At 36.6% G+C, this 13,361-nt stretch overlaps 1 protein-coding gene across 1 annotated transcript in view; it reads left to right on the forward strand.

Moving 5' to 3' along the window:
* The window catches only part of ARHGEF38 (Rho guanine nucleotide exchange factor 38), a 128,766-nt gene that overhangs the window by 111,389 nt on the left and 4,016 nt on the right, over positions 1-13,361 (forward strand). The window contains exons 11-13 of the mRNA XM_004040230.5: positions 1,984-2,127; positions 2,956-3,154; positions 3,271-3,530. Coding sequence (XP_004040278.1) covers positions 1,984-2,127; positions 2,956-3,154; positions 3,271-3,530 — 603 coding nt within the window. The remainder of the gene's footprint in view (positions 1-1,983; positions 2,128-2,955; positions 3,155-3,270; positions 3,531-13,361) is intronic.

Below are 13,361 nucleotides of genomic sequence, written 5' to 3' on the forward strand. Positions count from 1 at the left end.
ATCTTTTTGAAGAATTCAAAGCTCTGTTTTTAATTTTCATTTTTATTAGAGTTATGCATACACATAAAGATTCAAGTAGTTATTCAGGTTTGATGACGAAAAACATTTGTCCTTCGCTCCCTTTATTTCATTTCTCCCGCCTCAGTGGTAACTACTTTCCAACTCTTTTAGATGATTCTCTTGGTATTTACCTTCATATTTAAAAATAAGACTCTTGTGTTGTCATTTCATTATTAATACATTTTAGGTATAATACATTCCACTATGAAAAATGAGGATTTAGCTCTCTCTTCTCTCTATACCCCTACATTTGCTATAGTCAGGCACACTCTTTCTATACCCCCTTCAATACAGTTATAGCATAGATTTGGTTGAGTTCACATTAAGCATGTAAAGTATGTGATTTGTGTATTAGTCATGATTCCAGTAGGAAAAACATAATGCATTCAAGTTAGGCATTTGGAGAAAACTTTAATAACTATTTACAAAAATGTGAGTATGGCACAGGAAAACCTTTAGAAATAGTGCCTTGCCCTGGGCAGGCATAGGGGTTTGGGGTACAACAACATCTAGGTTCAAAGAAATATGGGGAGGGAGCAGTCACAGCAATGTGTAGAGAGAGAGGTGTGTGGAGAGGGTGACTTGATAGGAGCTGTGTGTTTCTGTCAATACTACTGAAAGCAAAATTAGGAAATAAATATCCTTATCTCATTTTCTTCCCCCATTCTAATTTCCTACAGGTGCTCCTTAATGATGGATTGATTGAATCCATTTGGAAGCCAGAGAGCAAGAAAGCTGTTTTGTTGTTGCTGTTGTTGTTATTGAGACAGGATCTCACTCTGTCACCCAGGCTGGAGTGTCATGGTGTGATCACAGAGCTCACTGCAGCCTCAACTTCCCAGGTCCAAGCAGTCCTCCTGCCTCAGCCTCCAGAGTAGCTGGGATTACAGGCACACACCACCTCACCGGGCTAATTTTATTTATTAATTATTATTATTATTATTTTGTAATTTTTAGTAGCAGGCCAGGTGCGGTCGCTTATGCCTGTGATCCCAGCACTTTGGGAGGCCGAGGCGGGCGGATCATGAGGTCAGGAGATGGACAGCATCCTGGCCAACATGGTGAAACCCCGTCTCTACTGAAAATACAAAAAATAATTAGCTGGGCGTGGTGATGCGTGGCTATAATCCCAGCTACTCGGGAGGCTGAGGCAGGAGAATCACTTGAACCAGGGAGTTGGAGGTTGCAGTGAGCCAAAATCGTGCCTCTGCTCTCCAGCCTGAAAAAAAAATTTTTTTTTAGTAGTGACTAGTTGCCCAGGCTGGTCTTGAACTCCAGGGCTCAAGTGATCTTCTGGCCTCAGCTTCCTGATTAGCTGAACTACAGGCATGTACTACCATGCCTGGCTAAGATTTAAAAATTTTTTAGAGACAAGGTCTTGCTACATTGCCCAGGCTGGTCTCAAATTCTTGGGCACAAGCAGTCTTCTTACCTCAGCCTCCCTATTGACTGTGATTACAGGCATGAGCCACTATGCCAGACTTACCCAGTTTTTGAGGGGTAAGGATGTAAACTCCATTTCTTTGTAAGAAGCAATGTTGAAGAATTTGTTTTAAAACCAGCACAGGCTCTTAATCAGTGCTCCTTCTTTTAGCTGCTTTCCCTTGCCACCATCCTACCCCACCACAAGGGAGGTACCTACTGCCATGAGCTCCTGAGCTTTTCTTCCAAGACTTCATTGCTATTTTTTCTCTTCTGTTCTTTCATTTGGCTTGAAACTTAAAAAAAATTTCTATCATGTTTGTGAGGTTTCTAGAGACAATAAATTAGACTATATTTATCTGGAAGTTCTAAAGTTGCCCTAACTTTTCACAGTGGAGCTACCATACACCTCCTCAACTGTTCATCACAGCTCAATACATTTAACACCTGATATGATTATCCAGGTGTCTGGAAACAATGCCATATTATTTCTACCTATAGGTGCCACTGTTGGTTTCAAGCATTTCTGAGATTCAGAATCAAGTACTAGAAGAGATCCAAAATTTGAATTGTGTGAAAGAAAACAGTGCCACCTTTATTGAGAGGAAACTCAGTTTTGAAAAGAAGAAACCTGTGCAGATTCTGGTGAGTTTGGCAGCATTCATGACAATGATAACTTTCACCTCTTTGCCTTATCCAAGTGGTAGTATCATATTATTTTCCAGATCACTTATCTCATTCTAATATCCTATAATTTACGTATGTGTAGAATTTCTTGTACATTTCTATCCTATATACCATAAGCTCCATAAGATCATGGATTTTTTTTCTACTTTGTACATGATGTATCCCCAAAGTGCCTAAAATGACTAAAATGGTGCTTGTCTGCTTGTCACAAGGTAGGAGGCACTCAATAAATATTTGTTGAATAAGATTTTATAAAGATAAATCATATAGTCCAGCCGTTTCCTTTTCTACATAAGGCATACCAGACCCCAGAGATAAGCGGGTTTCTCAAAGTCTCTTAGGGCCCGAGCTGAGGGGGGAGTATAAGCGTCTTGATTCTTGTCTAATTTGCTGATGATATTTCCCAGATAAAGACATGTACATGTACAATTTACTTAGCTGAATATTATTTATCAATGCTTAATATGCAAGGGGTTGTCTACAGAATGGCAAAGAGTTTAAAATGGTTGTGCAACATCCAAGAGGGATTAGAACCTCTGCCTTCTTATTCTTGTTTTTTCTTCTCTACAACACTGCCCTCCTGTGCTTACTAGAGACATTTTTCACTAAATAACTCAGCTGGGTACTTTACGATAATAGCCTGCTCTATGCCTGCACCTTGAAATAATCCTCTAAAAATATATGACTCCTACGTTTTAAAAATCTCCAGGGAAAAAATATTTACTAACTCCATGAGGATTTTATTATGTATCTGTCTAAACCAAAACTTCTCCTTATGTCTCCCAGCCAGAAATGCCACATCAAACTGACATTCATCGCTCCAAACTTCTATCCACATATAGTGCAAAGGAACTCTATCAAGCTAAGCGCAAGTGCAATGCTACACAAGAATATGACATCAATCTTCTGGAAGGAGACTTGGTGGCTGTGATAGAACAGAAAGATCCACTGGGGAGTACAAGCAGGTGGCTTGTGGACACAGGAAGTAAGCTTTTCCCCAGAATTACCACTCTTCTTTAAACTGAGATTTTTCTGAGGGCACATGTTTGGGAAGAGTATACCCATGAACTTGGTTCTTCTTTCTTTTTATTTCCTATCCAGATGTGAAAGGATATGTTTATTCCTCCTTCCTAAAACCCTACAATCCAGCAAAAATGCAGAAAGTGGATGCTGAGAACAGGTTCTGTGACGATGATTTTGAGAATATCAGCCTCTTCGTGTCTTCACGGCCAGCTAGTGACAGTGTCACAGGCACCTCAGAAAGCAGCATTGGTGATAGCAGCTCATCTCTTAGTGGCACATGTGGAAAGTTTGAAACAAATGGTACTGATGTTGACAGTTTTCAAGAAGTAGACGAACAGGTAAAAATTAGATGTAAAAGTATGTGGTTGTTCAAATCATGAAAGAGTATCTCTCTACTGTACTCTATATTACTGTAACACTTGGTGGAAAAGTGCCAGCTTTGACATCAAGGAGACCTGGCTCTATTAGCACAGTGGATCTTTTTGTAAGGAGTTTAATTCCCTGAGCCTGTTTCCTTAAATGAAGCAAAGAATTAGAGATAAAGTGTGTATGTAAAGTAGCCAGCACAAAGTAGACACACAATAAATGGGAGCTATTACTATTACTACCCTGCTGTTACATACTTACAGCAAAGTATCTTTTTATACTCCCCCATCAAAGAAAAGTAGTTCAATACTGAACAGATTGCTGCCATCAATAGCACATGGGAAATTGCCCATGATTCCTCTAAGAGCATAATCTTCATTGAGCTATCTAGTAATTGGCCAGTTTTAATCTCATGTATAATACCACACACTATATATGGAAACTTTTTCTTTCTTTCTTTCTTTCTTTTTTTTTTTTTTGAGATGGAGTCTCACTCTGTTGCCCAGGCTGGAGTGCAGTGGCGCAATCTCGGCTCACTGCAACCTCCGCCTCCCGGGTTCTAGCAATTCTCCTGTCTCAGCCTCCCAAGTAGCTGGGACTACAGGTACACGTCACCACGCCTGGCTAATTTTTGTATTTTTAGTAGAGTTTAGTAGGGTTTCACCATATTGGTCAGACTGGTCTATACTGAAACTTGTAAGAGCTATATTTCCCTCACTGCACTAATGCAAAAGCTACTGGTACAATCTTTTTGCAAAATGGTAAGTTAATTATAGTGCAAGACTTGTTTTTGCTATATCAGAAAGGTTCAGTATACTTAATGGTTCATTCCCCAGTGGTGACCATCTAATTCCTTTATTTATTTACCTTGCTTTTTCTTTAGTGTTGTATTAATAATTTATTTAAATTTATTTTTATAGAGGTTATGTATATGTATATGTGTAGATAGATAGATAGATAGATAGATAGATAGATAGATAGATAGATAGATAGAGAAGTTAAAATAGTAGAAAAGCATACGTAACTTAAAAGTAAGCTGAGCTTGGTGGCTCATGCCTGTAATCCCAGCATTTTGTGAGGCTGAGGTGGGAGGATTGCTTGGGCTGAGTTTGAGGACAGCCTGGGTAACATATCAAGACCTCATCTCTACTAAAAATCAAAAAAATTAGCCAAGAGTGGTTGCCCACATCTGTAGTCCCAGCTACTGGAGAGGCTGGGGTGGGAGAATTGCACAAGCCGGGGCGGTTGAGGCTGCAATGAGCCATGATCATGCCACTGCACTCCAGCCTGGGCAACAGAGGGAGATTCTGTCTTTAGAAATAATAATAATAATAAAAGTAATGGTTTTTAGTCCCTTCTCCCCTTGTCCTGTGCTTCAGAGACAATGCTTGGGTATATCCTTTGTATATTCTGTGCATATACAAACACATTTATACCAGTGGGAAACATAGCATGTATGGTATATAGGGTTTTTTTCCAAGTAACAATATATCTTAGACACAATTAAACCTAAATAGCTATCTTATTCCTTAAAAAGCTCTACACAGTATTTAATTTTATGTATATAATTTATGTAACTATCAGCCTAATAATAGATACATAGAATGTTTTGGGCTTTTAAAAAATTTCAAACAATATTTCAAGGAAGGGCCTTGTCCATCTATTTTTGTGCATTTATATGAGTATATAAGTGTAAAACAAATTCCTAAAATATTAGAGGGCCAAAGGTATGTACATTTAAAGTCTTTATAGACATTGCCATACTGACCTTCAAAAGTATGGTTCTATTCAGTTTCTTTCATTAACAGTTATTGATTGCTGTCCAATTCATGACTTTTTTTTTTTTGGTTTGGTGTTTTTTTTCAAAAGCAGCTTATCAATATCTTATATTCATGTCATATAATTAATCCATTTTTAAGTGTACAATCATGACTTTTAGTATATATTACAGAGTTGTACAAGTTTAGTATATTTACAAAGTTGTGCAACCATCACTTTAATCCAATTTTAAAACATTTCTTTCACTCCAAAAAACCCTTTGCACCCATTTGTAGTCCCTCCTCTTTCCCACCCCTAACCCCAGGGAACCACTAACCTACTTTCTGTCTCCATACATTTGCCTTTTCTGTATCTTTTGTATAAACAAAATTGTACAATATGTGGTGTTTTACCGCTGCTTTTTTTCACTTAGCAAAATTTATTGAGAGTCTTTCATGTTGTAGTATGTATATGTACTTTGTTGCTTTTTATCGCCTACTGATATTCCATTCTGTGGGTATATTTTGTTAATCCACTCACCAGTTGATGGTCATTTGGGTAACTTCTAGTCTGGGGCTATTGTGAATTATGCTGCTATGAATATTCATGTGCAAGTCTTTGTTGTGGGTTTTATTTCTCTTGAGTAGATACCCAGAAGTGTAATTTCTTATTGGTTTTATAAGTGTATGTTTAAATTTTTAAGAAACTGCCAAACTGTAATCCAAAGTGGGTGCACCATTTTAGATTCCTACCAGCAAAGTATGAGGGTTATGGGTTGCAGTTTCTTCACATCCTTGTCAACACTAGTTATTATTTGTCTTTTTAATTATAGCCATCTTGTGGGTATGAGGTGGTATCTATCTGGGGTTTTAATTTGCATTTCCCTAATGATTAATGCTATTGAACATTTTTTCATGGGCTCATTTGCCGTTCTTTTATTTCCTTTGGTGAATGTCTATTCAAATATTTGCCTATTTAAAAAAACTGGGTCATTTTCCTTCTTATTTTCCCATTGTAAGGGTTCTTTATAAACCTGAGTGCAAGTTTTTTTTTAATCAGATATATAATTTGCAAATATTTTCCCCTGGTTATAACTGACTCTTAACTTGTCTGGACGTTACTATTTGTTCTTATTACCCTTCTGTCTTGATGTTTCAAAACACTATTTCTCTATTACTTGTTCACTCTGTTGTTTATTCAGTTTCTAAAAGACATATTATAATGCTAACTAATGAATTTTTATCAGTGAAATCTATGTACCTGATTAAATGTCCTGTCAGACTTTGCCTTGTCCCAATAACCTAGATGGACAGAAATCTGAGGGCCAAATTTATCAGCACACTCTAAAGCTGGCTTGATGTTGAGTTCTTGTTCTTACTTGGCTCTACAGGGACTTTGGACTGAGCACCTCACATAGACTTTCTGCCTGGTGTTTGTAGTATGAGACTGCATTTAGTTCTTACTAGCTGGTACTTCAAAGCAATTTTCTCCAAGCAATCCTATCAATATATATAATGTGAATTACATCCATTAGAGATTTCCATTACCAAGAGAGGAAAAAAAATGAGATAGTATTTCAAAACAAAAAATATATTAATGGCATATCTACATAAATTGTTATTTGCTTTCTTTTTCCTCTGCATTTGGCACCAATTCAAAATAGGCATAGCATCAGGAATATAAATATAAGCACATATAAGCATTATTACTAATAAAACTGGATTGAAGATGCATCTTGGATCGGTAGCACATGGGATCCCTGATACTTTCCCTCAGAGTAGAAATTATCTAACTCAAACTGAAGGTGAACCCTGTGCAGGGAAAAAGTCTGTCCCAATAAACTTACTGCAAGATGCGGAAGAGGATGCACCTGTTGGAAACTCCTCTACAAGGGAGAAGAGAAGGCCGCATAGAAATATCTCCCTTAATGTCTTAACTCTAGCCAATAGATGCACCTGGGCCAGTGGTTTCCAGACTCCCCCTGTAATGCATAATGCATAATACTGAAAACAGAGAGAAAGGAGTATATTATATGCCTAATCCTTGCCCCAGGGCCGATGTTTCTATTCTGTTGGCTTTGAGAAATTGTGGGGAGAAGAAAGTGATTAACCTCTGTATTTGTGATGTGATAGTATAAGTCAATACATTATAGAGGTCCCTGTAATGTGATCAAAAGTGGAAGAAAATTATATCTTCTTTACCAACAGTGAGAATACAGTACATATTGTAATATTTCACATTTGCGGTATCCTACAAAGCAATTTTCTGTGTGGCTATTTAGACTTTCGTTCTTGATTTTGTTTTATTATCAGGAACATCAGCTGAAACTTGTACTGGCTTAATTGGATGCCACTTTTTGTTATCATTTATTTCCCTCTCCCTTCCTACTGTGGTAGCACTTTTTTTATTTCTTCCAGAATTGCTATAGCATGTTTCCAAGGGGTGTTGTAGGATGTAGTCTGGATTTATTGATGGGTCTAGTGGGCCCTGACAAAAAGGACAGGTGGCCTCTACCTCATACTCAGGGGGTATCTTTGGGTCTCTAAAGATCATTCACATATAGGCAATTTCAAACTTAGATTCTAGTGGCTCCGTGATTTTTACACTAGAGCTGAATTTTTAACCTGGACGCGAAGACCTGAAGTGGTCTATGAATGAGTTTTGGGAGGATTTAATGAGTCTCCTCAAATACATTGGAAATATTGTGCTTATTTGCATATGTACACATCTATGGTAAAAGAAGTCTACCTTTTTAAACAGACTTTTAAAAGAAAATTTTATCTAAAATGTTAGAAATCACTGCTGTAGAGATTTAACTTGCTTATCCATTCTCTACCTCAAGTAAGAAGAGAGATTGCTACAAAAAAGTTCCCCCAAATTATGTTCTGGAGCCTTTGTTGAATAATGGGGATGAGCTAGTGGATATTCACAACCTGGCAGTACTGATTTATACCAAGGTTCTTAATTTTTAAGTTCTTCATTTTGTTTTTTGCTATATCAAAGAATATAACAAAAGCATTCACGTAAATATGCCTTCCCATTCTAATGTATTCTCTCCTTTTGTCCATCAAATAGTAATGGCATGCTCTGCATTAGTGTTCCATGCTGCGTAACAAATTACCACAAATTTGGTGGCTTAAAACAATACAAACATATTTCTCAGGGGCTGTTGTCAGGAGTCCAAGCACGGTTTAGCTGGGTGCCCTGCTTAAGATCTCACGTAGCTGCAATCTAGGTGTTTGCTGGTTGTATTGCTTCTGAAACTGGGGGTTCTCTTCCCAGCTCACGGTCATTGGCAGAATTAAATTTCTTGTTCCGGTCGGACTAAGGACTCCTTTTTCTTGTTGGCAATTAGCCAGAGACCACTTTCAACAACCTGAGGCTGCTCTCAAATCCTTGCCATGCGGCTGTCTCTATAGGCAGTTTACAACATGGCTGTTTGCTTCTTCAAAGTCAGTAGGTGAGCATCTCTCTGGCTTCAAATCTCTCCCTTCAGAGGAGGCCTGAATGCACTTCAAAGGTCTCATCTGAGTAGGTCAGGCCCATCCAGGATAATCCCTCTTTTGACTAACTCCAAGTCAATTTCCTAGGGACTTTAATAAGCACCTCTGCAGAATCTCTTTACCTTTGCTATAGAGTGTAGCCTAATCACAGGAGTAATAGCACATCTATTAAGAAGTTCCAGTCACAGTCAAGGGGAGGAGATTATATAGAACATGTACAATAGGGGGTGGGATTCTTGGGGTCCATCCTAGAATTCTGCCTTCCAGAGTGTCTAAGATGCCTTGTTTGGCAAGCAGAATCTTGTCCTTGGCACTTCTCAAAAAGGACTAGGTTTAATAATGGCTAAAACCCAGTTTTGGGGGGCAGTTCAGTGTCTGAGAATCAGTGTTGTTTTCTTTTTCCACATAAGTAATATTGAAAATGTAATTTTTGACTTCTAAAAAAAGTAGTCGTTTTGCTACCAATCCCACGTTCATAGTCTGGCCCTTCATCTTTACATTTTCCAGCTACCTATGATGATGATGCTACTGTGTCATTGTTTAGAAAGTGCTTTAAAAAGTCAGCTTATTAATATGAAGAGATTTTCAAAAATAGTATGAGGTAAAAAACAGCTTGCAAAGTTATGTATACTATAAGTCCATTTTTATTACCACTTCAGGTAGGTAGGTAGAAAACAAAAATGGAAGGAAGGAAAGAAGGAAGAAAGGAAGAGAGGAAGATTGGAGGAAGGAAAAGAAGATACTAATAGCAGTTGGGTGGGTTTTGTTTTGTTTTGTTTTGTTTTGCTTAACTTTACTTAAAATTTTTTTCTTCATCAAAATTGCTCGTGTAATTAAAACATATAATTGTTAAGTGAAGAACATGAAAGCTTGCTCCTGAAGGGTAAGAAAGAATAATGAGCATTTTTCATGCAATACAACTACCTTGGTTTCCAGAGATACATATAATGTACCATAAATGCTGATTCTGTACCTTTTAGTTTTAGAAAAGAAGATTAACATATATTATGACTTTTGTTGCTGTTAATTGGAGAATTGGGATAAAAATAAAATGATATTCAGTGAAGTCAGGTAATGTGGCTCACTGAGGAAGGAAAAATCAAATGCACAAATATAGAATAAGGGAATGCCAAACTGGGAATGTTACCACAGGGAAAGATCTAGTGGTTATAAGCAGTGGGTAATAAATTAGGTATGAGTCAATAATACAGTGTTATAAAAAAAGTAAGTGTGGTAGAAGACTAAGTTGTATTCACAGAATACTGCACCTAAAATGAGTCAGAGCTTTATAGAGTAGAAAGAAGCAATCAATAAAATACATTTTAAAAAGTGCCAAGGAAAAACAGAAGAAGATTAGGTGATTATGGCTCAAATTAACAACATTGTAATTAATGTGCCCGGACCAAAACATATTAGCAGTTAAGGTTAGAAAGATACAGACTGAAACAACTAAAATGTTGAAGATAATGAGAAATCTTTCAGTTCTTAAACGCATGACAGGTTAAAAATTTATAACTTGTAGTCTAACATTAAGGAGACTAAAAATACTAAAAAGGAGACTTAAAAAAAAAAGAGACTGAAAATAGACTGCTGTCTCTTTAAAAGCAGCTTACTTCCATTTTGAGTATATAATATATGCCCCCATTTAACATAAATTATATAAAAACTAAAAAGTGCTCATCCTAAATAAATTTTGGGTCATGATTATCTAAAGCATTGAAAGTATATAATTTTGTACTTTAAATTTACAATTTCATGAGAATATATTTTAATATTTAGAATATAAACTATAATTTCATACCAAACAGATCTAGATGGAAGAGTTTATATTTCGCTTGAGAGAATTCTGCTAAAGTGAAAAACTACCACAAATATTTAGAAATGCTCTATTAGTAGGCAATCTAACCTGCTAAAAAAATCTATAGTTGCATAGGTAAAGCATTACCTATTATTTATAAAAATTGTAAAAGATGATTACCAACCACTAATGCAGGCTCTTACAGATGTTTCAGATGTATTATAGTACGTTACATTCCCGAATACTTTTGCAAACCAAATCTTCCATTCTGTTCCTGTGGATTTATTCAGTGTTTTCACTTTCTACACAACAAAACAACACCATCTACAATATACTAGAAACTCCAGTCCCTCTCCACAAGAATACACCCTGTACATACTTGCTGGAACAAGAGTTTGGTCTCTAAAGCATTATGAGAAATGGACCAAGCACAGGATTTGAAGTTAGAAGATATTGGTCATAGCAGCACCAATTAGCTCTATAATTAAAAATATGTTTCTTCTGTAAGACATAACTCATAGGGTTATTGAGGACAAAGCACATTTAACATATAACTGCCATGCGCTCTGTAAAAGGTGTTTATTATTGCTACCACTCCATTGCTAAAGAATTTATAGTACTTTTAATTTTCTTCTTTACTTAAAAAAATTATGTGATAATTTGACCATGTTCATCAATCTCTTGTATGTATCTTCTATGATACAAGATGATGTCTTGTATGATATCCATGCCTTTCAATAAATATTTGAATATTCCTACTAATTTTCAGGTCAAATCAATAAATATTTGAATTCCTACTTTGTACCATAATGTGGTCAATGGAGAAAAGTTTAAATGTGTGTCTTAGTGCATTTGGGCTGCTGTAACAAAACACCATAAACTGGTTGGCTTATAAACAACAGAGATTTATTTCTCACAGTTGTGGAGTCTGGAAGTCCAAGATCAAGGCACCAGTTTATGTGGTGTTTGCTGAGGGGCAACTTTCTGGTTCATAGATGGCACCTTCTCATTGGGCCCTCACATGGTGGAAGGGGTGAAGAGTCTCTTTTGGGCTTCTTTTAAAGAGAAACCAATCCCATTCAGGAAGTTGAAGGCTAATCACCTCCCAAAGGCCCTACCTCTTAATAGCATTACCTTGTGGATTAGGCTTTCAACACATAAACTTTGAGGGGAAACAAACATTCAGACCATAGCAATGTGGTTCTTTCCTTGGGGAGCAGCTCATATTAGTTGATAAATCAATATACCAATCAATTGAATCAAAGTTTCACCAAAAGTTAAATAACAGTTTAATATTTAAATAACAACTTCAGCTACAGCTATAGTCTCCTTTCCACACTACCCATTCTCTTTTCCTGCTTAATGAAGTAATGAAGTCATCTTATTTCTCATAGTTTCCCTTACCTATTGAATCTCAAGTTTGAGAGTTAATCTGCTTGTCTTTTCCTATATGTTGTTTTCATGTATTCATCTCCGTACCTTCAAATATGGCATATTCACGCCTTTTGTCAGCTTTGTCATTTATGAAAGATAACTTCTTTCAAAATTCAGCTCACCATTAGCTGATGTATCATCTGTGTGTAGAGTTGTTGCTGTTTTGGTGTGTTTTGTTTTGTTCACTGGCATTTTCTTTTCCTAGCTGAGTTGTAAGTTGTCCAAAAAAATAATAACTGGCACTTAGTAGGTACTTGAAAAATTTTTATTAAATAAATGAATGGGAATAAATATTGCTTAAATAAATGAATGGGAATAAACTAAGCCAGTTGCTTAATTTTATGCCATAACTAAACATTTTTATTATCAATCTTATGATTTTGTTGGAAGAATAAACACTTATTTTGGGGCTTCTTACGCACTTAATAAAGTGTTCTTTTGAGGTCAGAGAAAAATTCTTTTGACTGAAATATTTTATTATTCTAGGTCATAAAATAATTTTTAAAATTATAAATTTAATACATTGTCATTATAAAGGTTTGGGAAATAAAGAAGGGAACAAGGAAGTGAAAATGAAAATCAGCTATAATTGTACCATTCAAAGAAACAATAACTAATATTAGACTTATATCGTACATCTAATTTTATGTTCTTTTTAAGGCTTACTATTTTATCATAAGTGTTTCCCATGTTATTAGTCTCAGAAAGCATCGTTTTTGTTGTTGTTTTGTATTTTTTTTTTTTTTTTTTTTTTGGAGACAGAGTCTCACTCCGTCGCCCAGGCTGGAGTGCAGTGGCGCCATCTCGGCTCACTGCAACCACCGCCTCCCGGGTTCAAGCTATTCTCCTGCCTCAGCCTCCTGAGTAGCTGGGATTACAGGCACACGCCACCACGCCCAGCTAATTTCTGTATTTCTTAGTAGAGACGGGGTTTCACCACGTTGGTCATGCTGGTCTTGTACTACTGACCTCGTGATCCACCCACCTCGGCCTCCCAAAGTGCTGGGATTACAGGCGTGAGCCACCGCGCCCGGCCTGCACCGTTTTTAATGACTACAAATCTCCTTAGTATGAGGGTCTGGAATTTAACTATTTTTCTCTTGCTAAACTTCTAGTGTTATTCCTACTACTCTCCCACTTTTCACCATTCGTATGGGTAATCCAGTAACATTGTTATGCAAAAATTTCTGCCAATGTTTCTGTAGAAGAGATTCTTCAAGCTATTTTGATTCACAAGGAATTAACATTTTAACATTATTGAAAATATTTTAATAGAAACTGCCAAGTTGCCTTCAAGCATGGACAATTTA

The sequence above is a fragment of the Gorilla gorilla genome, chromosome 3 (genome assembly GCF_029281585.2).
Source record: "Gorilla gorilla gorilla isolate KB3781 chromosome 3, NHGRI_mGorGor1-v2.1_pri, whole genome shotgun sequence".
NCBI classification, from domain to species: domain Eukaryota; kingdom Metazoa; phylum Chordata; class Mammalia; order Primates; family Hominidae; genus Gorilla; species Gorilla gorilla.